At 49.0% G+C, this 27,174-nt stretch overlaps 1 protein-coding gene across 7 annotated transcripts; it reads left to right on the plus strand.

Annotated features, from left to right (window-relative positions):
* Positions 1-204: 204 nt before the first annotated feature.
* Positions 205-26,673, plus strand: PTGES (prostaglandin E synthase). Of its 7 annotated transcripts, none has more exons than XM_079324019.1 (5): positions 205-681; positions 15,153-15,353; positions 16,713-16,795; positions 19,138-19,383; positions 20,086-20,595. In XM_079324019.1, exons 2-5 carry the CDS (start codon positions 15,246-15,248, stop codon positions 20,282-20,284), a joined length of 636 nt encoding a protein of 211 aa, XP_079180145.1. In that variant the 5' UTR covers positions 205-681; positions 15,153-15,245; the 3' UTR covers positions 20,285-20,595. The 7 variants fall into 7 exon arrangements, with proteins under 7 accessions (XP_079180145.1, XP_079180143.1, XP_079180144.1 ...); XM_079324017.1 differs by lacking the exon at positions 205-681 and adding an exon at positions 1,647-2,136; XM_079324018.1 differs by lacking the exon at positions 205-681 and adding an exon at positions 12,755-12,864.
* The last annotated feature ends 501 nt before the right edge of the window (positions 26,674-27,174 follow it).

The following is a 27,174-nucleotide window of genomic DNA, read 5'->3' on the forward strand; positions in this document are numbered from 1 at the left end:
CCATCGACTCCTGGTTCCTCATTCCAAGGCTGAGATGGGTTTTTATTGCTGGGTTTGCACAGGTGTCCTCCAAGCCCGGGGTGAGCTGCCGAGTGGAGCTGGGTTTCCAGGGTATTTCAGCTGCTATCTCTGCTTGGACAGCCAGAGACTGCAGAGTCCAGAGGAAGGACCTGGCAGTGGGATGTGCAGAAATTCATGTCGCTGGGCTCTCTGAGCTGTCTTGGAGACGAATAAGTTTTATAAAGGTGGCTTAATACCGCTGAAAATGCTGTGAATTCTGCAGTCACCTCTTTCCTCTGCATCTGTCCGTGCTGAACGCTAGATGGGGCGTCAGACACAGGGTTTGCTCCAGGATTTACATGAGAGAACAGTTCTTGCAGAGAACTGAGTCATGCTTGAGAAAAACAGAGGAGTGTGGACTCCCATCTGCAGAGCTGACAGCTTGTGTTGTGAAACGTGAATTCTTGGGATACACAACAACCCGGCCCGTGGCTGCTGAGGGATCCCAGAGAGCCAGAGCTATGAGGACCATTTCAGCAAAACAGCCAAAATCATCCTACAAAGGAAGATGGAGAGTTTGGATAAAGAAATCAGGCTGTTCAGCTGGGATCTGCAGGTTCTCATCTGTCCATCTGGATTAGTGTGAGCAGGTTGATTTGTTCATCTCTCAGGCTTCAGCAGGTATTTCACCATTCCCCTGTAGAATCAGTGTGGTCCAACAAACACAGACATGGACTGTCACTCCTGAATCTCTCTGGGATTAATAGTGCCACGCTGTGTCTTGCAAAGGGTGGCAGTCTTTTCTGACTGATGTGTGGAGGGGGTGAGATGTCCTGAGCAAATTTTTCATTGTGTGTTTTGCTCTTGTGTGTTTTCACAAGGTCTCAACAGCTTGGAAGGGACTGCATCTCTCAAAACACAGATGGGAAATGCAAAGTGATGTGCTAGAAACAGCACAGAGAAGGAGAATTACCTCATCTGTGCAAAAAGAAGGGGTAGCATGAGATACATCTATAGATCTCCTTTCCATGTGGGAGGGAGGTGGCATATATTTCCTATACAACAATAGGACGTATGCTGCATAACAGGTACCAGATGGGTGTTTAAATAATCTTCAGCTGCTGCATGTCATGCTGTTATCTCATTATCCTTTACAAGTTAAATGGGTTCAAGCTGGGCCTGGACATGGATGAGATGTCTAATAGTGGTGGTGAGCCTGACATTGATGGCAATTTCCTTGAACAGCAGTCTGGAAGCTCCAAGTGGAGCACAGACCCTGCAACACACGGTCCACAGTGCAATGTTTTTGTGCCTCTTGTGTTGAACATGCTGCTCTTTCACCTCAACACCCTCCTGTGCCCTAAGCACAGAACTGGCATCCTGTCAGGCCTTGATGTTACCCTGCTGACCAGCACAGGGGTGGGGTGGTTGGCCAGCAGAGGGTCATCTTGAACCAGCTGCCACAAGCTGAAAGTACTGAAAGTCTGCAGCAGAGAAGAACTCTGGATGGGTGTTCAGTGTGCAATAGGTTTGGGGTGTCTGTGATTAAGGGTGTCTGTGATTTGGGATGTTGATCAGCAGTGAAAGTGGTGTGGTAAAAAGGAGAGGGTGTGGAAAAGGGAATAACATTACAGAGAGTACAGAAATAAGAACTTTAGAAATTTGGGGATCAGTGGTACGAGCTGGAGGGTATAGAGTGTTTGCAGTGGGTAATTTGGGGTGCTAAAGCTGTTGTGACAGAGGAGGCAGTGGGGATGGGGCATCTGTGTTGCAAAGTGACAGAGAAGGATTGCAGAGCTGGAGTACTCAAGGCCAAGGGTGAGGAGAGAGAAAAGTCTCAGATGAGATTTGTGCCTGGCCTGGCCCTGCTTCCGGCGTGATGGAATTTCCTGCCACCTGCAGTTTGATTGGTTTAGAGTCGGCATTTCAGGACTTTGGGCTGACTTGCTTTCAGCTCTGTGGCAAAGAGCTCAGAGAATCTGGGATCTGGCTGCTTAGCAGGGCTCTTCCATCACAAGGCAGCAGACTTCCCAGCTGGCTGGTGAGCCAAGGAAAATGTCTCCAGCCAGGGGACAGGGTGCTAGGAATCAGGGCTGCAGCAGCATCTTCCATTCATGGAGTGAAAGAATTTTCCAGGTAAGAATTGCAGGATCAATGCTTTCCCCAGAGGAAGTCTGTATTTGTGCTGGAGGATGTATAAGGTCCTCAATATTTTCAAATGCTTTATGAAAGAGATTTGGAAATATGCTGTTTTACATGAGGTGCTGAGCTGGCAAGAGGTTCCTGCTGAAAATTTCTAATTGGGACTGGGAGATTCACTTTTCCCTACGTTCATTTCTACATAATCTCTCCCTGCCTTCTGACTCTGGCTGGACCCTCTCTAATGGCCTGAGTTTTTCTGGGAAGATTTTCCTTTATTTTTACCCTTTTTCTACACCCCCCTCCCCCTTCCCTATACGTGTGGTTTGGCTTTGTTTTCTTTCCCTGCTTTAATTTCAGCATCATCTTCCAAGTGCTACTTATCCTAAACACAGAGATGAGGCAGTGACAGGAAAGGGCTGCCACTCTGACGTATGTTGGGATCTTTAAAGAGTGGTATTGTGGTGGGCTTTATCCAAATACAGAGCCTGGCTAAGCTCTGAGGACTACACTAATGCTGTGGAAATGCTCTGACTCATGGAATGTTCCTTGACCTTTCTGTAATGTGACAGGAGCAATAACACAAAATACCAAAATCTACATTAATGTAGATTGAGAAGACATTGCCTAATCCTAGAAATACCCAGGGAGTCAAGGGCCTGTCATCCTTCTCTTGCAGGTAGGAAAATTGAGGTTTGTGGATGATGAAAGTTTTGGGTTTTTTTTAACATGGTGGTTCATAGCAAAGGGTTTAATAATTCTGTTTTGTCACTGAAATATTTACTCAAGATCTTGAACCATGATTTAGCTTGGACAGGCTTCAAAATCCTTATCTGGGGTACAAAATCAGAGTCCCTGGGTCAGTGTGTGGTGCTGAGCTGTGTGAAGAGGGACAGTCCAACAGGGAAAGATATGGATGAGCTTGGGATCTGAGTGAAATAGAACATTATATACTTGTAAATCTGCCCTTAGGAAATAATTCCTTTGATCACATCTGAATCCTTGTGAAATTCTGAGGTGTCAGGAGGGTTGGATTTGGTTCTGGTTGCTGTCTCTGAAAAATTCCATTGAGAGGTTCTTCCCTACAACAAGAAAAAATGGTTTCCTGTCTGGATGCTCAATCTCAAAGCCCTTTTCCCTGAGCCTAGGCTACAGTCAGAGAGCCATGCTGTCCCAGGAGGGTGAACAACCAGCCCTGAGGACCAACCAGAGCTGGGATGTTGGGATGCTGAAGTGCTTCAAGCCAGAGCTGTCCCTGGTCTGCACCAGCACAGCTCCTTCCTAGAGCAGCTGGGACCAAGCAGGGGCTGTCAAAGCTGCCCTTTGGCTGTGGTGAACCTTGACAGCTCTACAGAGGGGAAAAAAATGTAATTTTTAATCTGATTCCGAGGGGTTTGCAACAGGTGGAGCTGCAGGTTTTGTTAGCTGGTAGGGATGGGAGTGAGAGGCAGGGCAGGGAACATGTTCAAGCTGTGCTCGACCTGTGGGTGAGGGAAGCTGCCCTCTCACATTTCATGCCTACCGTGGGAACCTGCTGGAAATGGAATGTTTTATAGATAAGCACAAGGTGACAATGCTGGCAGGACACTTCTCTGCTCTTTCTGGAGTGACTCCTGGTGCTGCAACCTGGTGCTTGATCTTTCACACATATCAACTCCATCAAGCAATGATGGATGAAGATGGTCTTTCTGAGAACAAGCACAAGGAATTATTTAAGTACCTGGCAGCCAAAATAGCTCTGCTCCCCCACAGGCCACTGTGTGTTCCAGAGGCAGAAGGGATGGAGGGTGGCAGACTTTGCTTTGGATAGAATGAGAAATTTACCTTCATATGAAAAGGAGTTGCCAGGGCTGCCACAGGTTTTGAAGAGAAGAGTTTTTAAATCTGTATTTGAGTGATCTTAACAGGTGTCCATTTCTCAAAAGGACTTTTACATCCTGGACACTCTCCAGTCTCATCTTTTTGGTGCCCAGAATAAAGAAGTTAAGAAATAGCTTGGAGAAAATTGCTGTTAAGGGTTTAACTAGTGTTTAACTACTGTTAACTAGCAGAGCTGTGACTCTGGGGCTCAGGTGGGTGTTTTATGGGCTGCTTTGGGTGTCTGCTATTGCAGGGCAGGAGGACACAGCAGCTCAGGGTCTGGTTCACCCTCCCTGGAATTGTTAAAAAGTAATGTGGTGAAACATGGGAGAAAGCAGTTTAGTGGTAAACACGGGTGGTTAAGGGTTGGATTTGATGATCCTAGAGGTTGTTTCCAACCTGAATGGTTCTATGATTCCACAATAATGACACCCAAAGCCAGGTGCAGATAAGCAGCAGTCTCCACTGGACTATGCAAATCCACCTGAGCTGGCAGCTGAGAGAGGCATCCTCAGGGCAGGAACTCAGGAAAGCAAAGCAGGGTGTGGACATTGCTTTACCATTCAGCAGCCTTGCCTTTTCACCCCTTCTGGCCTCTGGGCTCTGATTTCAAGGCCTGTGTCCTGCAAGATTGAGATGAATAATGTATTAAATGGTAGCAATAGACCCAGTGGATGGGCTATCCTGCTGACAGTTAGGCTCTGTTTTGACTTGTAAACTAAACATTCCTGGTGCAGACATCCTCTGTGGTTTAGTGATTAGATCTGGGAACTGCATTTGGGGTCAGGTCAAGGTGCTCTCACTCACTCCAGGAACACTGGCTTAGTCACATCATCTGTTCCTAATCCTCTGCTCCTCTCTCCATGACATGAACAAGAGAGGGAGAAGATCCCATAAGGATATGATGATAATGATGATCATAATCATCATTATTATCATCACCATCATCATCTCAACTCAGATTTTGTTCCACTTTGGAACTTCCTGTCCAAGGATGTAGTTTAGTTTGAATTGTGTGGATGGTGAACTTGGCATGTAGATATCGAATGTTTCCACCCTTTATGACAATATATCCAAAAGAAAGAGAATTAAACCTTGTCTTGTAGGTGCTCACTGGCAAGATGGGGATACTGTGAGAGTTAAACTTCACCTGCTTTGATCCTGCCTTTGGTTTTTAAACTTGTTTTTAAATTGAGCCCAGAATTTGAAATTGCAGAGTGTTCCTGTTTGGCTTGTCTCCAGGAATTCCTGGTTTTGTTCTCCAGGCTGGCTTGGAGCAATGTAGGTCTCATGTGAGCATGTTTGCCTGTGTAGCAATAGTTCTCACTGAAAGAACAAGAAATAATAGGGAAACTTTAGCCCATATTCTATCCTAAATAGAATTCTGTTGTAAGTAATAATTTAGGGATAAAAACGGTGTGAAAGAGATGAAATTTCAGCTGGATGAAATAAGAAGACATTGTACTCACATGGTGTGGGAGGATTCTACAGGAAGAGTAGGGCATGAGTAATGCTGTGTCCTCACTCCAGTCATGGGCTCTGATGAGTGGCTTGTATCTCATCCAAAGCACAAAGGTGCTGGTGTTATTAAGCAGACAGCCACATCCAATGGTTTTGGACCCTTAGGTGAAAGAGAATTTAAAAGGTTTTAGGTTGGACCAGAATCAGAGGCTGTGTTTGGCTTGGGGTTTAGCAAAGCTAACACCCTGCTCTTACACCCATCTCCTGTGGAAGAACCATAAACACAGGTCACTAAAATTAGTCTTGCAAGGCAGCTTTTCTGTCTGGCTTTTCTGCCTCTGCTTTTCCTGCTCTGTCTTCAGTTCATTTCTAAGTAAAGACCTCTGCCTGGTTTTAACCAGCTCTAGCAGTTGACACTGAGGATCAAGAAGGTTCATCAGGAGAAAGTGACTCTTTTTGTTGCTGTAATAGCTTCCCCATTTGTTCAGAGAGGCTGGGTCTGGACTCCTTGGAGTGCTGGGGAAGTTATGGAGCAAGGCTGGTACTTCCCAGCTGGTTTCAGGGCCAAGGAAGAGCAGCAGGCAGTGTGCCAGACAAAGCCAAGGGGCACCACAACCTGGAGAGCCTCAGTGGGGATCAGTAACCAGAGAACTGCAGGCACCAGCAGTCAGGTCTCCTGAACAAGAATGCATTTGGTGATTTCTGTGGAGACTAGTGAAGCTTCCTGGAAATTCCACCAGGTCTGTCCTTCTCTGTGGTTTGGACATCAGAATGTCATTGCAGGGAAGCCTGAGGACCTCTGAATGACCTGTAAAGTATCATCTCCATACAGATTCCTCCATGTTAAATAAAGGAAGGGATCTAAAACTGTTAGGTTCTTTTTCCAGGAGATATTTTATCTAACTGGAAGGAAAATGTACTCTGCTAAAATAAAAGATTCCCTGCCAGACTCCAGTTTCCACCAATTGTTAAAATGTGTTGTTGTGAGCTGGGAACCCTGTGGCCGACAGGGAGCTGGAATGAGTTGAAAAGAAGGGAATGTTTTCTGCAAAGAACAATGTTAGGTCCATGCTAACAGCACAGAAAAAGAGGAGATTGGCTGGAGGATACAGAGAGGCCCCAAGGAACAAGGATGAGCAGCCAGATCTAATGCTGGATAGCTATGAAGTGTCCCAGGGCTGTCTTCTATATAACATTGCTGGAATTCCTACAGTTTGGGAGTAGCCCCTCTAGAGCACTAAATAACTTGGCATGGAGTCATCTTAGACCCCTCAGTGAGGACTTGTGGCATTTAAAAGAAAAATGAGCTTTTGGGAGGTTGAAGGACTTTTGAAGTGCAAGGGGTGAAGGAGTTGGCAGTCATGTGCTGGTCATCTGCTTGCTTCAGCATAGAGGGAAATATGAAAGTATGACTGGGATAATCAAAAGCATGGAGAAATCTCCTTTGAAGAGAGATGAAAGCAAATGGGACTGTAGTAAAGCTGAGTAAGAGGTGCTTTCACAGACATGTTTCAAAGGAGGAGAATGCTAGGCAAAGCTGAGCAAGAACTGCTGCTCTTCTTAATTCCCCTGTGTGTCTGTCTGTGACATGAACAAGAGAGGAAGGAGATCCCATTAAAATATTATTATTATTTTTATTGTCATCATCATCTTAATTTAAATTGTGTATCATTATGGAACTTATTGTTTAAATTGTGTTTCATTGTGGAACTTAATTGTCTCAAGAAGTAATTTAATTTTAACAGTTTGGACGGTGACTTGACGCATGTAATTATCAAACATTACCTTCATGTATGACAACAAATTTACAAGAAAGAGAATTAAGCCTTGTGATTCAGAGCTTAAGTTAATCTCTGACTTCTGAAGATTGGATGAATCAGGAGAACAGGACCAGAGAGCCTCAATCCACTGCCACCTCCACAGGGGCACGTCCTGCCTTGGGAGCACAGCGAGTCCCACGGCTGATAACCCTGCAGGGGCCTCACTCATGGTGGAGAGCAGCAGCTCCTTCCACCACTGAGCATTCACACCAACTTCCCCCTCTGCAGAAATGGTGCAGCACAGCTCCCTGTCCCTTCCTGCTGTCCTTGTGGGACACCCCTAATCCCACTAATGTAGCATCCCACAGCCTGCTGTCCCTACAGCCTTTGCACAGCTGGGATCCATCTTCTCTCCTGCTAATGGGGGAACTTGTTCATTCTTGCCTGAGTCAGTGGCACTATTAACAAACGTGCTGTGCTAGAGAGATGCATTCTGCTGCTTTGTAAAACATTGCAAAAAGCACGTATTCCCCCATGGGGGGGTTCAGGGTTGCATAAACATAGGGTGGAGCAGGTTTTTGGGAACATCATGGACATGAGGATGTAGCCTGTAAGACACGGGACCTGGACAGGCTTCTGGAGTCCTGCTAATGGAGCATTCAGGCAGAGAAGAAAACTTGGGATGGTTAGCCCAAGCATCACTGCCTGCAGAGTAGAGTAGAGAGGTTTTTCTACTTCTTTGCATCATTCAATCCAAATTCTGCTCTGGATAAAGTCAGGGTCATGCAGCCTGGGTCATATTGTGTCAGTGCTCCCACTGCTGTGAGGAGGAGGCCAGCTGAGACAACAGCACAATAAAAAGCTTCCAGGCAAGGTGGCTGTAAATAACACAGCTAAATTGCTCCCTATTATCAAGGCTGATTGTAGGGAGGTTGTTTTAGCATTGCTAGTGAGGGGTGTTTATTAACAACATCAGAATTGAAACCCAGACCACCTTTTGGTCTAAAAGTAAGCCCAAAGAAATGTTCATGACTCAGTGCAGAAAAAAGGGAAAGTTTTAGGTTGTGTCTGGAGCAATGACACAATGACTTGACTCATAAAACCTCAAATTACCAAGCAGCTCTGCTTCTGCCTGAGTCAGGTCTTGCGGAAGGAGCTCCTGATCTGCTTTAGGAAGCCCAGTTGCTCCCAGGACATTGCAAAGTGATAGCACTTACAAGATCAGCATGTGTGCTAAAGAGATCTAGACAGCATGACCTGTACTGGAGGGTGGGAGGAAATGCTGCTGTTTGATTTGGGGGAGATGAAGGGCACACAAAGAACTCAGGGGTTTAAAAATAAGCTCTGTGTTTTGGAAAGCTTTGTGGTGGGTGAGCTCTATGGCAAAGCCATGGATGAAGGCTCTCCTTGGAGCTGGTCTCACTAGGATGGTGTAGCCACTGTCAGCTTGGGTCAGGGACAGGCAATGATGTGCTGACCTTTCCATTCCCTCTTGTCCTATGAGAACTTGAAAATTACTATCTGGTGAAAACAGGGCTTAAAAGACTTGAAAATTGACAAGCTCTGCAACCTGTTCTTGCTGGGTTACAAGGCAGGGTTAACAGCCCAGGAAATAAGAGGTTTCTTTTCTGCTTTTCACCTTGAAGCTGCTCATTGCTGTTGAATGTCAGGTCTCCATGAGGCTGGAATCAGGGTCCACAGTTGCTTCCTCTCCCAGCCCTGTTAGTGAGCCAGGGCTCTTAATGTTGTGATTCCCATGTCCTGATCCCCATCTCTCCATAACACAGCATGTGGAGGCTGGACCTTGCTGCATCCTTTACCTTTGCTCTTCTTTAAGAGCACCTCACCAGGGAATCTGCATCTACACTGTAGTTTTGCAACTGCTTGAGGTCTAGGAAACTTTCCCAAATTCTGAAATTTTTGGCAGTAATTTGTTCCTCTACTCTCCTAGTCTGGCAGGGAAACTCCATTTTTTTTAGGCAGTAACACAAATGTTTTCTGCCTGTTGTTTACAGCTGATGGGATCTGGTTCTTGGGAAGCAAAACATATCATGAGATGCTGAGGTGTGGCTGAGTGAGAGAGGGAGAGATGGCTTCCCCACACCCCAAATCCTGACCCCCATCTCCCCCCTTTACTTGGTGTCAGCAGTGGTAGGTGCAGCTCTGCCTAAAGCCAGCACTTAAACCAGCTGGGACAGAGGGAGAGAGCAGGAGAGAGGAGAAATAATTTCCCTCAGCCCCTGTCCCGGCAGGGGTTCATCCCTGAAGGCACAGAGCAGCCTAGCCAAGGAATTCTTTCCTCTAAGAGAAAGCCCAGGCATGAATCCATGTGAGTCTCAGAATAAGAGAAAATAATCTACTTCCCACACACCCACAGCCTGATGGCCTCTCTGCTAACATCTCTGAAGTGTCACAGCAGCAGAGAACAGTGACTGTCTGCAGCCAGGTATGACAATTTGGGGCAGGACAGAGGCTGGGAGCAGGCAGCAGCCCAGGAGCAGGCAGGGAAGGATGGTGGATGGAGCTGGAGGAAAAAGGCAGGAGGACGTGCCACTGCTTCTCACTTGGCTCTGGGCCTGGCTGAGGAACAGCAGCTTCCTCTGCTCTGCCTGAGACTCAGAGCCACCACACGCCTGCCCCTTCCCTGGGCCCCTCCTGATGGCTTTCTCCTGCTCCAGGCATCTGCTCTTCTGAGTGTGAAGGACGATTTGGGAGAGTCTGATCGTGCATTCCTCATGCCTGAGGCCTCTCAGATAGCTGCAGCCAGTACTGTCACTTTAAAATGCAAACCAGACAAAATCTGCCTGTATTTGCTAAAGGCTGAAGCATCCAGTTGCTTCCTGAGATGCTGTGTTGTTTTTCCTCTGCCTGGTTTTGGTAGAGGGGGGGTCACAGAGGTGCTTCTGTGAGAAGGTGTTAGAAGCTTCTCCTGATGGCTCTGACCCAATCCCTAATGGCTCTGAAGATGGACATGCTGCTGGCCAAGGCTGGGCCAATTAGAGATGATGGTAACACTGCTGTGATAACATATTTAAAGAAGAAAATCAAAGCAAAGTGAAGAACACAATATTTTTCTAGCCAGAGAAGAGGAGGAGGTGAGAACATGTGAGGGAAACAACGTGGAGACACCAAGGTCAGTGGAGAAGGAGGGGAGAGGAGGTGCTCCAGGTTCCAGAGCAGAGATTCCACTGCAGCCTGTGGTGAGGAGCATGGGGAAGCAGCTGTGCCCCTGCAGCCGTGGGGATGCACAGGGGATGCAGAGATCCACCCACAGCCCATGGGGGAGGTGCCATGCCAGAGCAGGTAGATGCCTGGAGGAGGCTGAGATGTTGCAGCAGTTTGGGGGAACTGCTGCTCATGAAAGTGGACCCACACTGGAGAAGTTCACAGAGAGCTGTGTCTCATGGGATGGACTCCATGGTCTCACAGTGGAACAACTTCTCTCCCTGAGCAGTGGAAGAAATTCTTGGATGACGAACTGACCAAAACTCCCATGCCCTGTCTCCTTGCACTGTTGGTGGGAAGGAGGGGTTGGGGAAAGAAAAAGTGGTTTTAAGGGCTTGTTTTACTTCTCATTATCCTCTTCTGATTTTGTTAAGAATAAATTCACTTTGTATCTCTAAGCTGAGCCTTAGAGTGTTTTCCCCCAGTCTATCTCAACTCATGAAGCCTTCATTTTCTCTCTCCTCTGCTCAGCTGTGGCAGGAGAGGGTGAGTGAGTGACTTTTGTGGGTGCCTGGCATTTGGCCAGTATCAAACCACAACAGATGCTAATGCTGGAGGCTGGACATGCTGGTGGTTCCACTGCTTACTGACTTTGCAGTATCTTCTGTGTGCTGCTCGCTGAAACAAGCATGAGGAGCCCAGGAGTCTGGGGACAGGGAGCTGCAGGTGAAGCAAGAGGATTTCACAGATCCATGGAAGGTGCGTCACGGTAGTGGGAGCTTTCGTGCAGACTGAGGAGGGAACGCAGGTGGAGCACCCTTCTCACTAATAAACACTGAAAACACTCATGCCTTTACTTGAAAAGTCATGGTGTTTGATGAGCCAGCACAGCACAGCCTCCTTTGGCAGCTGGGTTTCCCAGGATGGGTGCAGGTGATCACTGGAGTGTGCAGGTTCCAAGGCTTTGCGCTGGGAGCAGCAGGAAGAAATGGCAGGGAAGGAGGGCCCCAGTATTCCATGCTAGCATTGGAACAAGCTGAGAATGTAGCTCAGCTCCTGAGCTGAGCTGTGGACCCAGGGCAAGCAAAATCCCAGCTGGGCTCTGCACCTTCTCCACCAGCATGTGGAAGCATGCTGGAGAAGTGCCACCCACCTGCCTGTCTTCTCCAGCCTGGAGCAGGCTCTTTGCTTAGCCCCAGGTGTGGGATGTAATTGCTTGTTAGGGAAAATTCTGGAGAATCTGAGCTGTAATTGCTCAAAGTTTTGGCTTCCCTTTGGGATCAGGGTGGAGCCCAAGCTGTGCCATCCCAGCGGACGTGCCAGTGCTCCACTGAACCAACCCTGTCCTTTTGCTGCCACCAGGAAATTCCCCAGCATAGCAGGAGTGGAAAAATGTAGTCACAACACTGTAGTGTAATTCAGATGGTCAAATAACTAATCTGTGTGGGAATTAAGGGTGATTTTTATTCCATAATCTTGCCAAAGCAGAATTGCTTTTACAGGTTTCTATTTTTAAGTACTTTTCTTGAGCACCTCCCATGAATTTTTTATTCTTTCTGCCTCCTACACTTCACTTCCTTCTCCTGATTTTGAAAAATGCTGCATTTTTTCCCTTCACCTCCTGGGGTCAGGCTAACCTGACGACCTAGTCTTTTAAATCCTCATATGGATTTTTATTAATAATTTCTCAGAAAAAAAAAAAGCAGTGTTTTTGGCTAGCAGTATTTGGTTTAGGTAGATCTTGTCCTGGATTGAGACCTCTGATACTCAAGGTTTTATGGCTTGACTTGTAGTTTAAAGACATACTGCCATTAGGACCTGGCCTTCTTCAGGCAAGGGCTGTGTCCTGGCAGGATGTGATCTGTGGAGGAGGATCAAACATTAATATTAACAGCCTGCTTCCGCACGGGTTAATGGGATGGTTGAACACACTTCCAGCAGCTGCATTGCCTTGGGTCTCAAAAGTCAGGAAGGTGCAAGTGTGGGTGTGTTCTACCCAGCATGAGACCCTGAAACTGTAAACTGGAAAGGAGCTGGGATCCCAGGAGCATCACACCTGCCTCTGCAGTCATCTTCTGCTCCTCATCCCCATCTACAACCCTCCCCTCTGGGGTTCCACTCTGTGGAACAGTGAAAGGGGTTTGAAATCCATAAACACATAGAAAAAAATTTTAAAAGTTAACACATCTACAACTCAATTTGCTCTGAGGACTGATCCCTAAACAAGGTGTGCTTCCTGAGCTCTCCATTCAATGTAAATTTGTGCCAGCTGCTTGTGCAAATTGTCCAGGGCTCCTTGCCAGTGTTTGAACTATGCCAAGGAGGAGAAGTCTGGCTGGCTGGCAGGAGCAGTCCTGGCTTGTCTGCAGGTGCATATTCCTGCTGCTCAGCGAGGCGTTGGGTGCCTTGGGAGGGGAAGAAGGTGCATGAAGGAAAAAGATCCCACTGCTGAAAACCCCATTGACTGGATCATCAGCTGGTAAAAACTAGAGCTGCTGGATGGAGGGTGTGATGTGTTGGTGAAGGGTCTGGCTGCCTGCCCTCCCCCAGGCTGGAGAATGTCTATCCATGCTGTGGGGCTGCTCTGGCCCTGCACAACCCCAGTCCCTGGGCACTGAGGTCTTCTCTGCTATGGGTTGATCCCTATCATCAGCTGTGGAGAAGAGGGATGGGAGGGAGCAGTTTTTGGGATGTGGCTTTGCCACTGTCTACTTACACTTGGCATTATGGTGTTTATAACACCGTGCTGAGCTCCAGGGGTACGTGGGTGGGTAGTTTGCTGGTGAACACCCCAGCTCTTACCACAGAGTGAATCCACATGGCTGCTGCATGTGCTGGTGTCCCTGCTCCTACCCCAGGGAAGCAGCCTGCCAGAGGCCACACAGCTCCACACTGGGCTGTCCCAGGACTTGTTCTGCAGCCTCCCTGACGCCAGGGTGGTGGTGACCAGCTGCAAGTACCTCCCCCTTAAAAGTGCTTGGGCTCTCTGCACTGCTGAAAAAAACCAAACTATAGGACCCCATACCAGGTGCATGGCATGTGAACAATAGCCTGTGAACTATAGGTCTGGTCACATTCAAAAGAACCGGCTGGGTTCAGGAATAGCACAATTTATTGAATGTAACATAAATGGTTCTTTTGGATTGCCCATGATAAATGCCTGAACTGCAGAGTGGCTTTATAGAGCATTAACAATACAGTGGCAATCACAATTTTAATTTCTCAGATTAATATTCAGCATATCTGAGGACACAAGATTTACCAAAAGATGGCCCTTGTCAAGGGGTGAGAAGGAAAAATCTGTCAAACTGTTCCTGGAATTTCAAGTAAAATTCTTGTCTGCCAATTAGATATGAAACTGAGGGCCTTTTACACCTTATTACCCACTATGGTGCAAAGTGCTGCCAACTGTGATCAAATCTTCCATTATTTGTGAGCTGTTGTACAAAATATTTCTTGGTAGAAGGTTTTGGTTTGACAAAATTTTTCTGGGTAACAGGTAGAAAAACTAGACCCCTTTGTCCCCTTGCCATGGCAACACAAACCACAGGAGCTCCATCCAGCTTCTATGCTTGCACTGGGTCCCATTGCAAGTCTGCCTTTGTGCTTTCTTCAATGCTTTGTGCTTCCACCTGCACACTCAGATGTTGTGGGGCTGAGCCAGAGCATTGCATGGAGCAGTGGAGTGTCTGGGTTTGCAGCACCAGGGCAGAATGGCCATGAGGAAGGTTCAGAGGCAAATATAAAGAATTTTCTATTTTCATGAAATAAGTATTTAAGTGGGGTTTTTTTGTTGTTGTTGTTTTGTTTTGTTCTCTTTTTTTGGTTTTAAGGAAATGAACACCAAGTCCAGCCCTTCCATTCTAATAAACTTGGAGAGCTCCTGTCAGCTCCCATGCCTTCCTCTGGCTGCCTGAGGTTTGCTGCTCTGCTGCAGCCTGCAGAGGCTCTGACCCCACTCTTTACTCCACAATGTTTGATGGCTGAGGAAAAACCAGCTCCAAATTCATATGGCACTTTCTAAACCAAGGACAAAATTCCATCCAGCTGCCTTGGTTCATCCTCTTGGAGAAAACCAGGACGAGCTGACTTTGGGGCGGGCAGGCAGCTCTTCACTTCTCGCAGTTTTGGGGCTGTGCAGTCCAAGACACGCCTGGTTGGGTTCCAGGTTCCAGGCTGATCATTCCCGGGGCTCTCCCCCCCAGCCGGGGGTGCGGGGGCAGCCCAGGCTCCGGGTGGTGGGCGCTGATGGTTCAAGGAACAGCTCTGTCCCCTCCATCCCTCCGCAGGTGGATGTGTCGGAGAGGGCTGGCTGTCTTTGCCATGGGAGTGTATGCTCAGCCAGCACTGGGCGGGACTGGAAGCGCGGCCACGGAGGAGTGGGTTCCAGCAGAGGGCTGGAAGCGGCTGGGACAGGCGCTCACCTTGCTGCCGGCTGCTCCTGCGGCTTTGTGCGGGTGAGCAGTGCCGGGGGGCTCAGAGGGATGGGGGGCTCAGAGGGATGGGATGCTCCGTGCGCTCCGTGCGCTCCGCTCGGGGCACTCGGGGAGCCGGAACGGGGATCAGGCTGGGCTGGTTTGAGGAGGTCAGAGGTCAAGCTTGGAGCCAGGCTCCCCTCGAGGGCGATGTTTGCAGGGTGTGGGGAGCACTGGAAGCCTGTTCCGTGTGCTGGCTGGGGTTTCCTTACTGTCCCGCAGCCTGGCGGGGGGTACAGGCCAGCGGGCTTTCACTGGGAAATGAGAGGATTTGTGTTGTGTTTAAACGCAGCTCCTCCTGCCTCCCTCCTGCGGGGCTCTCTCGCAGCCCGAGATCTCCCCTGGCTTTGGGTGCTGAAGCGACTGAGCAGCACGTTCTGCCAAAATGATGGAAAATAAAGTGTTCCTGTCGTTCACGTTCTACAGCACAATTTTGATTTTGAAAATGTATGTTGTTGCCATCATTACCGGACAAGTGAGACTGAGAAAGAAGGTAAGATCCAGTTTCGTTTTACTTCTCCTCCCTTTCGGGCCCTTTGTTTGGATTTCTGTAGGGTTTTTTTCTTGTTTTATTCCTCTAAAGTTCAACAAAAGTTTCCTGAAGCAAGTAGAGTCTTCTTTGACTTCAGTTGAAAGCAAAACTTGTTTCATAGTTGCAGCAGATAAATATCTCACTTCTCTTTGACCCTTTTTGTTTGTTTCTACCATCGGTAGCTTGATGTTTATAATTTTGGAACCCTAATCTAAATAATAATCAGATCTAAAATGCCAAGCAGGTGAGATGCTTCTAGAAAGTATCTGTTTACAGTTAATTTGCAGGGTCTGGGGAAAAAAAAAGGAGAAGGGAAAAAAAGGTTTAAGAAGAAATCATTACAATGGTCTCTTTTCTTGCGATGTAGCAGAAAGCTTTTGAGCTTTTGGAAGCTTACTGGCTATAGGAATGTTCCAGGAGTGCAGCAAGTCCTGGGGAATCAAACAATAGCTGAAGGAAATGGTTCTTGATCAGGGGGGGAATTACAGGGAGGCCCAGCTGCCATCAGGAGTTGGGGCCAACTGGACTTTTATTACCCTCACCTCAATTCCTGGTAAAACCCAGCTTTCTGTAAAATCTGTTTTAAAGTATTTGAGGAGTTTCTGACTGTGTCAGTAGAGCAGGAAGGGACATTTCTGCTCTCAGATAGAATAAAATTCCCTGTGCTGTAGCATCATTGTAACTGACAAATTGACTTTTCCCCTTGTGATTCTAAATTATACTAAGCCCTGGGACAGTTTGGGCTTGTAAAATTAAAGGAAGCACCAGGCCCCTTTCCAGACTGCAAATTGAAGCTGTCAGATATAAGTAGGTCCCTGAGGAACAGCTTCTGAGCATAGGTGGGGAGCTCACACAAATAATTTTCATTTTTAACTTTATTAGTGTAGGATGCTATTTTCCCACGGGAAAACCACATGGGGCCACTGCCAAAAAAACCAGCCAGGGAATGTTCTCTAATCTGTCAGTCCTGGTTATCTTTTGTGTCTGCAAGCTCTCTGCCACCAGTGATCTCGTTGGCTGGCAAAGTCTCTTCTAAATGGCTTTCATGGGAAGAAGTGGGTGAGTTGGGAGCTCCCTTGAAACCCTTGATTTGGGACCTGCTCAACATTGGGGTTTTTGGAGGACAAGGAAAACTCCTGGGGAGGTGCAGGGTTTAACCCCCAGCACGGTGTGCACAGAAGTGCAGTGACTCTCGTTTCTATGAAGAATGCTAACAAACTGGAGCAGATAAAAATCCCCACAGGACTTCAATATTAAGGGCAAAGCTTCTACCTGTGAGGCTGCTGAGGACTGCAAGCAGGTGGGGACTCTCTCTTGCAGGCATTTGCAAACCCAGAGGACGCCCTGCGCAATGGGGGGCTGCAGTTCTGCCGCGAGGACCCTGACGTGCAGCGCTGCCTCAGGTGAGCCCTGCCAGCATTTCCTCTGCTGCCACCACTCCTGCTGCCACCATTCCTGCTGCCACCATTCCTGCTGCCACCACTCCTGCTGCCACCACTCCTGTCACCATTCCTGCTGTCACCACTCCTGCTGTCACCACTCCTGCTGCCACCATTCCTGCTGCCACCACTCCTGCTGCCACCACTCCTGCTGCCACCACTCCTGTCACCACTCCTGCTGCCACCATTCCTGGTGCCACCATTCCTGCTGCCACCATTCCTGGTGCCACCATTCCTACTGCCACTCTTCCTGCTGCCACCATTCCTACTGCCACCATTCCTGCTGCCACCATTCTGCTGGCTCCACTCCTGCTGCCACCATTCCTGCTGCCACCATTCCTGGTGCCACCATTCCTGGTGCCACCATTCCTGCTGCCACCATTCCTGCTGCCACCACTCCTGCTGCCACCACTCCTGTCACCACTCCTGCTGCCACCACTCCTGCTGCCACCATTCCTGCTGCCACCATTCCTGCTGCCGCCATTCCCTCTGCACCAGCTGCTGGTAAAGAATTGGGAAGCTGAAGGGCTCATTAATTAAGTAATATTCTGCTGTGGGACCCTAGAGCAATTTAATCTTTAACAGGAGCATAGTGTGCACTGGAGCAAGGGTGAGAGAAGGATCTGGGTTTGTGTTCAACATCCAACTCTGAATAATTCTTTTCTAGGTGCTTAAAGTCCCACAGGCTCCCAATGTTTCATCCCATACCCACATTCAAAGACTTTTTGTATCCTGCTCCAACAGGGCCCCAGATCCCTGCACAGCTTGGACAGGCAACAGAGTGACTGGTCCCAGGGCTGTAGACAGCTGCCCTTTTTGGGATTTGGGAAGAGACTGAACAGGATAGCAATAACTTTTGCCTCTCTGATTGGGCCAATGTTACCCCTCTTCTGTGAGAATCACAGTTTCTCAGAGGTAAAACATGGGGTTATTCAGCCCTGGGCTTGATTTGCTGTTCCCCTTACTGAAGGAGGTGCTCCAAGTGCTAGGCTGGATTGCTGGTGATGTACAGGAAGGGGACTGTGCTCTGCTGCCTTGAGCTCTGGGCTTCATGTGGGGATCTCATTGCTCATGTCCCACTGTCTCCAGCATTTGCTTTAGGAAACATCCAGTGCCACCTAATTGCTGGGCTGCCAGAGGGAGAAGGATGGAAAATAAACCATTTCCTTCCTAGTTAAAGGAAAATAATAGCAGAAATAATAATCATAATCTTCTTCTGATTATTCAGAATGAGGAAACTTCCACAAAAATAAATAACTGGAGCTGCAGTGAAAACCTGGGGCAGACTGGGATCTGACTTGGGCAGCTAAAGCTCTCAGTCTGCCCTTGCTGATCTATTTGCAGCCCTGGAGAAGACACATTCAGTCCAAGGTTTCTCCAGAGCAAGGGCGATGTCAGCTTTTCATTTTAGACTGCATTGGAGGGGAGCAGAGCCAGGGGTGTGTGCAGGGCAGGGACAGAGCAGGGCAGGACATTTACTCCCTGCCTCTTAAAAATCCTTGACTGCCTCTTAGCTCTCTCCTTTCTCTTCCTTCTTTTTCTATTTGTCCTTCCAGCCCTGCTGAACCCCCAAGTCCTTGGGGTTTGTTCAGAGGATGTGCCTGGGGGAGAAGTGACACAACCCATATCATGGCACAAGCAGATCCAGTTTTGGTAGTGCTGTGGGTGGTGGCAGAGGTGCTGTGACACCCAGGCAGGTGCATGTTCAACTGGAGCACAGGGTTGTCCCCATCAGTGCTGATGTGTCACCACATGGCCTCAGTGTCCCCTCCAGCCATGCTGTGGCACTGTTATCCAGGTGCTGCAGGCACAGTGTGGGGGTCATTGGGCCCCTCCTCCCCAGTCCCCTTATGGAGAGAGGTGAAACCACAAACCCTCTCACCCTGAGTTTCTCCACTGGAGAAGCTGTGGTCTGGAGCTGCCTTTTGTTGTGTAGCATGGCCACATCTGGCTCCAGGCCGTGCTGGCACCACACCAGTTTGGAGCTTTTCACAGCTTCACAGGGTCTGTGTTTTGCTCTGTTTATTTGAAAGCTCCAACCCTCAAGCTGTCATCTGCCGAGGCAAAGGCGTCCCAGTCACAGAGAGAAAGTTTCAGGAGCTCAGTGTCCCAAGGGAGAGACACAGGATGTGAAACTCTCCTCTGCTTCTGTGTGTAAGGGAGAATTGATGCATTTGGGGACTGTGTCTGCCCCATCCAATGGGGGGACACACCCAGCAGCACATAGGGATGGATACCCTGGCTAGAAGGAATAAGAGAAAACAAGGAATTCCAGTGGGAAGGAACAACTTTATCTCACTTTTCAGGGCCCACCGCAATGACATGGAGAACATCTTCCCCTTCCTCTTCCTCGGAGCCATCTACTCCCTGCTGGATCCCAGCCCCACAGTGGCCAGGATCCACTTCCTCCTCTTCTGTGTGGGAAGGATCATCCACACCTTTGCCTACCTGCTGTGCCTGAGGGCCCCCACACGCTCCGTGGCCTATGGGCTGGCCCAGCTGCCCTGCTTCTCCATGGCCCTGCAGATCCTCCTGGCCACCACCCCTTACTGGTAACAGCCAGGGACACTGACCACCCAAACCCCCCATCCTGACTCTGCTGGTCCCCCCTGCCAGTGGGAGTGTGTGTGTGAGTGTGTGTGTGAGATGTCACCGGGGAGGTCACCTGCACCCTGAGGATGTTCTGTGCAGCCTTGATGAAATTCCACTGCCATCAGAATTTGTCAGAGAAGTCACCAGAAGGAAGGGAATTGCAGGAAGGGGATGTGGAGGCAGGTTTCTCTCTTTCCTGCTGAGTGTGAGGAGTGGAAAGCATATGAACTAATCAAGGAAAGGGTCATTGAAGGAAAGGTTTTCTGTGTTTGGAACTGTGATGGGGAAGATGTGCCTTTTCCTTCTCATGAATATCCCATGAATCATGAAAATCATGAGGGTCCCACAGAGTCTTTTAGTCAGCAGATGTGGTTGGTAGCAGAGGTTATAAAGCAGCCACCTTCTCCTGCCCAGCCATGTGCATCTGTGAGAATGTGAGTCCCTTAGGTTCCCTCTCCTCCAAGGAGGACAGGGGGCAGGTCCTTCCAGGCAGCATAACAAGGAAGTCACAATCTCAGGGGTGATGTTGTGAAGCCATTGAAGAGCTCAGTGCCCCCAGTGCCACCTCATCTCACACCACAGGACACAGCTCCCTGCCAGGAGCCTCACTGCAGGCAGGACCCTGCTAGCTCCTGGCAGCTCCCATGGCTTTTCCATCTCAGCCTCACCACAGCAAGGTGCAGAGCCACATGCCTGAAGAAGCCAGCAGGAATCCTTTACCCTGCACACAGAGCCTGGATACATTTGCTGGACACACTTCTGGGACTTCTGGAAAGTCTAAAATGCTGGCACAAAACAGGGGGTTTGCAGACACAGTTTTCTCCCAAAGGGCAGTCTAGTCCATATGCCACTAATACCTGAAAATGCCCCCAGGGCATCAGAGTAAGTTTCTCCCCCTGTGTAGCCTTTCTCTGGCTGCAGGAAGGCCGTTGTTATTTGGGAAATGTGCTGTGATTGCCTTAGGGGTGTTTTCTTTCAGATGTTTCTGCTATCCACTGCTGCCCCACCATTCACAGCCTGGACCAGCTGGTGTTTGCAGAAAGCTCTGGAAATGAGCAGAGGAGCTTTGATGGGACTATTGCTGTTCTGCAGTGTCTCCCAAAAGTGTTTTTTTGGAGAGGAGAGGCTGGGACCAGGGTATTGCATGGTGACAAAGGCCCATGAGCTCCTCTGCCACAGGTGCCAGGGGCTCCTCCCAGCAGCAGCAGCAGTGGAGCATCCCTCTGGAGGAGAAGGCAGGAGGAAACCTCTGCTCTTCAGTGCCTCCTCTCTCCTCTGAGGGCAACACAGAATTTGAATAACATCACAGGGACAAGCCAGAATGAGTAGAAAATAAATTCCCTTTCCACCTGTCCTGTGCACTAGGGCTGTTCCCTTGACTCTGCTCTCCTCAGAGATGCTCTTGCTGAGACCTCACTGGGGACACACTAGCTCAGACTGATGTTCAGCTTTTGCTCAGCTCTGGTAGAAGTTTCTGTACCAGCAACACAATCCCAGTGCAGTTGTGACCTCGGGCTGAGCTGTGTGGTGAAGTTTGGAGTGGAATTCTTTGCTCTCCCACTTCAAGGAAGGTGGGCAGGATTGGAGGTTCAGCAGTTTACTCTTGGCCATTCTTCCCACAGATGCCTGGTAACACAGACCCCTCTTCACAAGTATTTTCTGCCTCACATGGTGCACAGGGTCTTGAACTCCTGTATGTTTCTCTGCTGCTGCACATGCATCCTGGTGGCAGGAAGCAAATATTCTCAATAAAAACAAATCATTGTACTCTGATACATTCTTCCTTCGGGAGCAGCAGATGCAGCTGGGCAGCAGCTGAGTTCAACCCCAGCAGGATGGATCCTCAGCGGGATGTTAAACCCCACTGTAGAGCCTGGAGTGCCCTGGAACTTCTAAAAAGAATCCCTCTCCTCTCTACACTCACCTGCCCTGCAGAGGAACCCCTTTTCCAGGTGGGCATTATTTGTGCTGATCCTTTAAATTCAGCAGAGCTGCGAAATATAAGCAGCTCTGCTCATTTTTCCTTTCCTGAGTAGCAAGCTGTTACAAAGCTTGGTGTTCACCCAAAAATTCTGGATGGCTGGAGAAGCTCAGGTAAGATGTGGCTGCTCTTCTTTCTGTTCTTAGGACTCTTAAAGGAGCTGTTTATATTTTCCAAGATAAGAGCCTCAATTTTTTTGCACTAGGTTGCTGGGCAACAAATGCTTCATTCCTCTGGTTTTCCCATATTTTCTTAAGTTGTTGGTGGTTGGGAGGTGCTGCTGCCCAGTCTCTGTGTGTGTTAGTTTCATAAAATGGCTCCAGTTGGTTGTTTTCTTTCCCTGTTTGTTTTCAAATGAGAAAGACAGTGGTTTTATAAAATGGACTCTCTCCAGTACATGTTGCTGTGATTGGAGATGTGGCTGGGATGGGAATTTTGGCATGGGAAGGATGAAGGGAGGCTACAGAACTCCCTTCCAACCCGCAGATCTGCCAGCTGCTTCAGCCTCTTCTCATCTGCCTGTCCAGTGCCTGAGGCTGATGCCCTGCTCAGGAAAGCTGAGGCTGCATGCAAAGCTATGCTTTCTTCTTTTTCATTAAAAAAAAAAGAAAATAAACTGCTAACTGGCTGCAGGGAAAAGCTTGGGAATGTGAACTCTCCTGGCTCAAAGGAAAAACAAACACAAAAAGCCTACAAGGCAAACTTGAGAGAGGCCCAAGCATTGCATTTATTTTGAAGTGTTTTGGGGAAGCAGAACCAAGCTGGGCTCAGTTGCTTGAGCAGCAGCAAGTCCCATCAGGGCTTTCCTGGGACTGGGTGATCAGAGCCACTGGCTCTCCCCTGGACACTGCCAGTGGTTGCTGCATGTGGGGGCCATCCCTGCCTTTTCCCCATTAATATCTAAAGCCCAGAGCTCCCAAATTCTTGCTCTGGCACCAGTGTAGGCAAAGGATATGCCCAGTGTCTCCTGCTGTTCCAGGAGAGCAAGGACAGTGGTTGCACCCACCAATCTCTGGGGTTTGGTGTGTGCTTTTTATGTCCAACAACGTATTTTTCACACCTGACTCAAACAGGAAATGGCAACACTCTGAAACCCACCTGGGACTGCAGAACAACAGTTTGGTGCTTAAATGGGTGCAAGTTGAAAGATGAGACATTTAGGTTCGACATTAGGAAGAGTTTTTTTTACTGTGAGGGTGGTGAAACACTGGTGCAGGGCTGCCCACGATGGCTGTGGATGCCCCAGCCCTGGCAGAGTTCAAAGCCAGGTTGGATGAGACCTTGAGCAACTCTGGCTAATTCAAGCTGTCCCTGCCTACAGTAGGGTGGGTTGGGAGGAGATGATCATTACGATCCATTCCGCCCCCTTCTGTGGTTAAATGTGTGAACGTGATTCACACAACCACTGCGTGTCTTCCCTCAAGGTGTCTGGAGCTGGGAGGAAAGCAAGTGGAGACCCAGCACAAGCCACTTTCCCTCCCACACTCTTTCAGGTGCTTCAAGCCCCAGGATCCCTGCTACCCTTGAGCACTGGATACACCTCTTCCTGCACCACTCCCTGGATCTCTCTTCATCCAGACCTTCCCCTGCTGGGATCTGGACCAAGATTCCTCCTTGGGCGGCTCTCCTTTAACACAAATGACTTTTCCATTTCTGCCCTCCCAAAATTCCCTCAAGCAGAGGGGACACAAATCCCTTTATTCCTCTTGAGGAATTGAGATTCCTGTGCCTTGTAGAGAGAACGAGAGGAGCCAGCTCTACAGGCATGGGCATTTAGAAGTGAGTCCCCTGGTGAATATAACCGTGTTTCCCTGCTGCTCTCTGGCACGAGGATGAAGCTGGCACCGGGAAAACTTTTTCCAGCGGGCGTTTTCTAACCCGGCAGTGGGGCTGGGCTGTGAGACATGCCCTGCTCGGCTCGTGGGGGCTCTGGAGCGGCCGGGAGCGGAGCGGAGCAGCGCCCTGGGGCTCCCCGGCCCGCCCGGTTCCGCGGGATGCGCTGCGCTGCGCGGGGCTGCAGCACCCTCGTGTGGCTGCGGGACCTGCGGGGACACGGGGACCCTGCCCGGGACCCGCACCCACGATTCCCTGACTCTCCTCTGCTGGCCGGAGAGCTGGGGGTGCGCAGGGAGCTGTTTGGGATGGAGGGAGGATGCCATTCTTTGGTTAAGGGGAAGGAGGCTGGTATCTGCTCCAGCACTCATCAGCCTCTCCAAAGCAGGAAGATGCGATGCCAGCTCCAGGGAGATCTTCCCATCAGCTCAGATTTGCTCCTTGGGAGTCACCTGGTTGAAAACAGACTGGTTTGAGGAAGGAAACAGTTTGCAAATGTCCTTGCAAACTTCCTCTGCTCCTGCAGTTGTGGTGTATGGATGCAATGGTGTGCATCTCTATGCAATAGTTCTTCCTTATACGTGATAACTCTTCCTGGGCTTTGTGACACCAGCTATAAAAGGAACCTTTTCTTCCTCCCTTCTTCCCAAGTATTTATAAAGCATTACATCCCCTGTGCATAGCTACCATCCAGCTTTCTCTGCTGCCTTAGGTTGCTTCTCTGTGGGATAGGAAAGAAGCAGCAGCGAGCAAAATATCTGCTGCAGGGAAGAGATGCTCCTTCCACATAGAATGTGGAATTTGGGATGAGCATCGCCGCAAAGGGCAGGAGAGGCTCAGCTGCTGGGAGGTGACACGTTGCTGTCACAGTAACTCGTGTTCCTGCAGTTTGTGGATGGTGCCAGCAGGATTCGGAGAATCTTCAGACCTTCCTGTTGCCACCAGAGGGAGAAGGGCTCGGCAGCACAAGGATAATGGGAAAGGAGGATACTGTAACCGCGATATGTCTGCAATTCATTCTGGATGGGGATAACCGGGCGGGTGTCCCTGTGAGCTGGAAAATGTGAGCTCTGTTTTGTCTTGCTGCTGTAGCAGCCAATGCTGATGACAACACAAAATTGTTCTCATTAAAATATTCTAGGGGCAAACTTCAACTTTTCATCAGTCAGCAAGTTATGCTCAAGTGTCAAGCTGTGGAGTCAGAAACAAGAAAAGGAGGTCTAGAAAGATCCTCCCATCACCTGAGATCCACCCTTTTGGAATCACCTGGTTGAAAACCAACTGCTTTGAGAAAGGAAGCAGTGTGCAAGTGTCTTTGCAATTTCCCCCCACTCCCGAAGTTGTAGTGAATAGATGGAGACCATCCCTCCTGCCAAAATTAGTACTGGTGATGGATGTGCCCTTCCTGGGAGGAAAAATGTCCCTGACCTGGGAGAGGAGAGGTTCCACAATGCCTTTGAGCTCCTCTTCATTGACAGCCTTCCCCCAGTATCTCCCTCCCCTGTGGAGTGCAGACCCTGCCAGGTGAGCTGCAGCTCTCCACTCTTGTCTGTCTCCTGCTCTGAGACCCCTCAGATGTCCATCAGCTCCTGGGAGCTGGCTGACCATGGGTTGAGACCTTCTGCTTTAGCTGAAGCTGGGACAGTCCAGGCAGGAAATAAGTGACATATTTCCAGCAGTCAACAGTAATGAGTCACTGGAGGAATCTGCCCTGGGATGTGTAAGTTCATCACTTCCAAGGGTCTTTTGACTCGGGCTGGATGTTCTCCAGAGGGATGCTCTGCACTGGCCACGTGCTGAGGACATGAGGATGCTGCTTGAGTAATATTCTTTATGCAGGAGGTTGGACAATTTGCCTTAATGATTTACAAGCCACTTACTGAATGAATAAATAAGTGGTTACAAAGCAGCAGCAGAGCAGTTTGGCAGGGAGGTCAAGCATGTGGGACTGTGGTGGACCTGAGGTGATATCCAATATGGGGATTTGCTCCTGCTGTGTGCTGCAGGGATGATATGGGATGAGCCTTGTTCCCTTCTAGAGAAAGCTGGAATGATATTTTAGGGGTCCTTCCTTCCTCAACCTTGCAATCCACAGGACACACGTGTCCCCAGGCAGCAGTGATGGGAGGGACAAAGGTTGCTGCTGGGAAGGAGCTGATCCTGTGGCTGAGCCTCTCTGGGTGCATGGCATAGTGTTGTGGTCTCTCTGGCTGTGTGGGGGATTGAGGGTGGTCTGGGGAGGAGGAGGAGGTGACAGAGACATCCTGTAAGTGACACGACGTAAGCTGGCCTGACATGAGGCTGCTGCAATTCACCAGGTGAAGGCAAGTAAAAGAAACAAGGGAAACCCAGGTGTCCCTTGTCCTCCCAGCCCTCCTGGCTCCTGGAAGTCTGCAGGGCAGCAGTTTTCTGCACAGGCAATTGAATCCCTGCCAGCTTGCACCAACACCCACCACTCACCATTAACTTTCTTACCCTCCCTGAACACACCATAGCATTGATCTCTACAATATCTCGGGACAGTGGCTTTCAGGCTTTATTTGTGCAGTGAGGACACTTTCTGCCTTGCTCTTGAATCCTTTCCTAGCAATTCCTGCCACTTTACTCACTGCCTTTCAGTCTGAGCATGTGCTGGGCAGTTTCCCCACAGCAATCTTCACACCTCTCCACATTGCATTAAATCTGCTGCTTGATAGCTCAGCATTGTGAGTTCCTGGAGCCTTGTTTAACTTCAGCTGCTTGAACTATATGGCATTAGCTTCACCTGACCAATTCCCTGTTTTGGGTGCTCAGTGCCTGCTCTGCACCTTTGGGTCTTTACTCCCTGGAAAGTGCTCTACAATCTGATGCTTTATTTCTACCCTTTAGTTTCTTTCAGCTCAATTTCTGTGCAGAACCTGACCCTCCTTTCTGCCTCTTAATTCAATTTCTGCCCAAGCTGCTTGTCCAGGGCAGGTGAGGAAACCACAGTGGCTGGTGATGGAAGACTCAGGTCCCTATCACATGCACTGACACGTCTCTACTCAGTAAAATATTTATTCCTCCATTATTTCACAAGAGTTGTTTTTACAAAAACCTTACAAAAATTTCCAAAACACAGACATGCAGAAGAAAAAAACAAATCCACCATGGATCTTGTTACAAGTAATTGAAATGTACAAATAGAAAGGGCAAGAGAGAGCTTAGATTACAATAATCCCTCGGTCCTGCTACCCCTCCATGGGTGCAATTTGTATCTCTTCTTGGTGAGTTCAGCATTAACTGACAAACTGTGATAAGCTGCCAAAAGCACAGCAAAGGAGGGGCCCTAAGATTAGGAGCAAATGTTTTCAAATATATATATACATATAGATATTTAGTGAAGAAATATTTATTCCCTGCTTTTTTTAGGTTTACAGAAACAGCATCTGCAAACTATTAAATGGGTTTATTTTCATTAATGTTCTCAAAGAGGCAGCGACATTTATATCCCTGTGGTTTCATCTTGTAGAACTGAAAAAAGAGCCCTGTGCTTTCCATGGGAATAGCACCCCCCAGCCCCTCCTCCTGCCCCAAGGGGCGTTTCTCAGGGAGGATGATTTGATCCACAGTGCACCCCTCTTTCCCCTGGCTTGTGCAGTGTGGGGAGCTGCATGCTCTTCTGGCATGGCAAATGGGAGGGATACCAGCCCTGGAAATATGGATGGGGCAGAGGGTGGGTATTTAGGGTGACACTGCTCCCTGGATGAGGTGGACAGTGTCAGTCAGGCTGTGCCCTCTCCCTGTCTGCCAAGCTTGAGGAGAAGGTAGCTGTTCCCAACTGGGGGCTGCACTGTAGAGCAGAGAAGGCAGGGGCTGGAGGCAGGATGGAGGGGCTGCTTCACCCCCAGGCAAAGGAGATGGTTCTCTGGGTGCTGGGCAAGTCCCCCCATGCTGGCATTGCCTGGTGTCACAGCCA

This window comes from Erithacus rubecula, assembly GCF_903797595.1.
Source record: "Erithacus rubecula genome assembly, chromosome: 21".
NCBI classification, from domain to species: Eukaryota; Metazoa; Chordata; class Aves; order Passeriformes; family Muscicapidae; genus Erithacus; species Erithacus rubecula.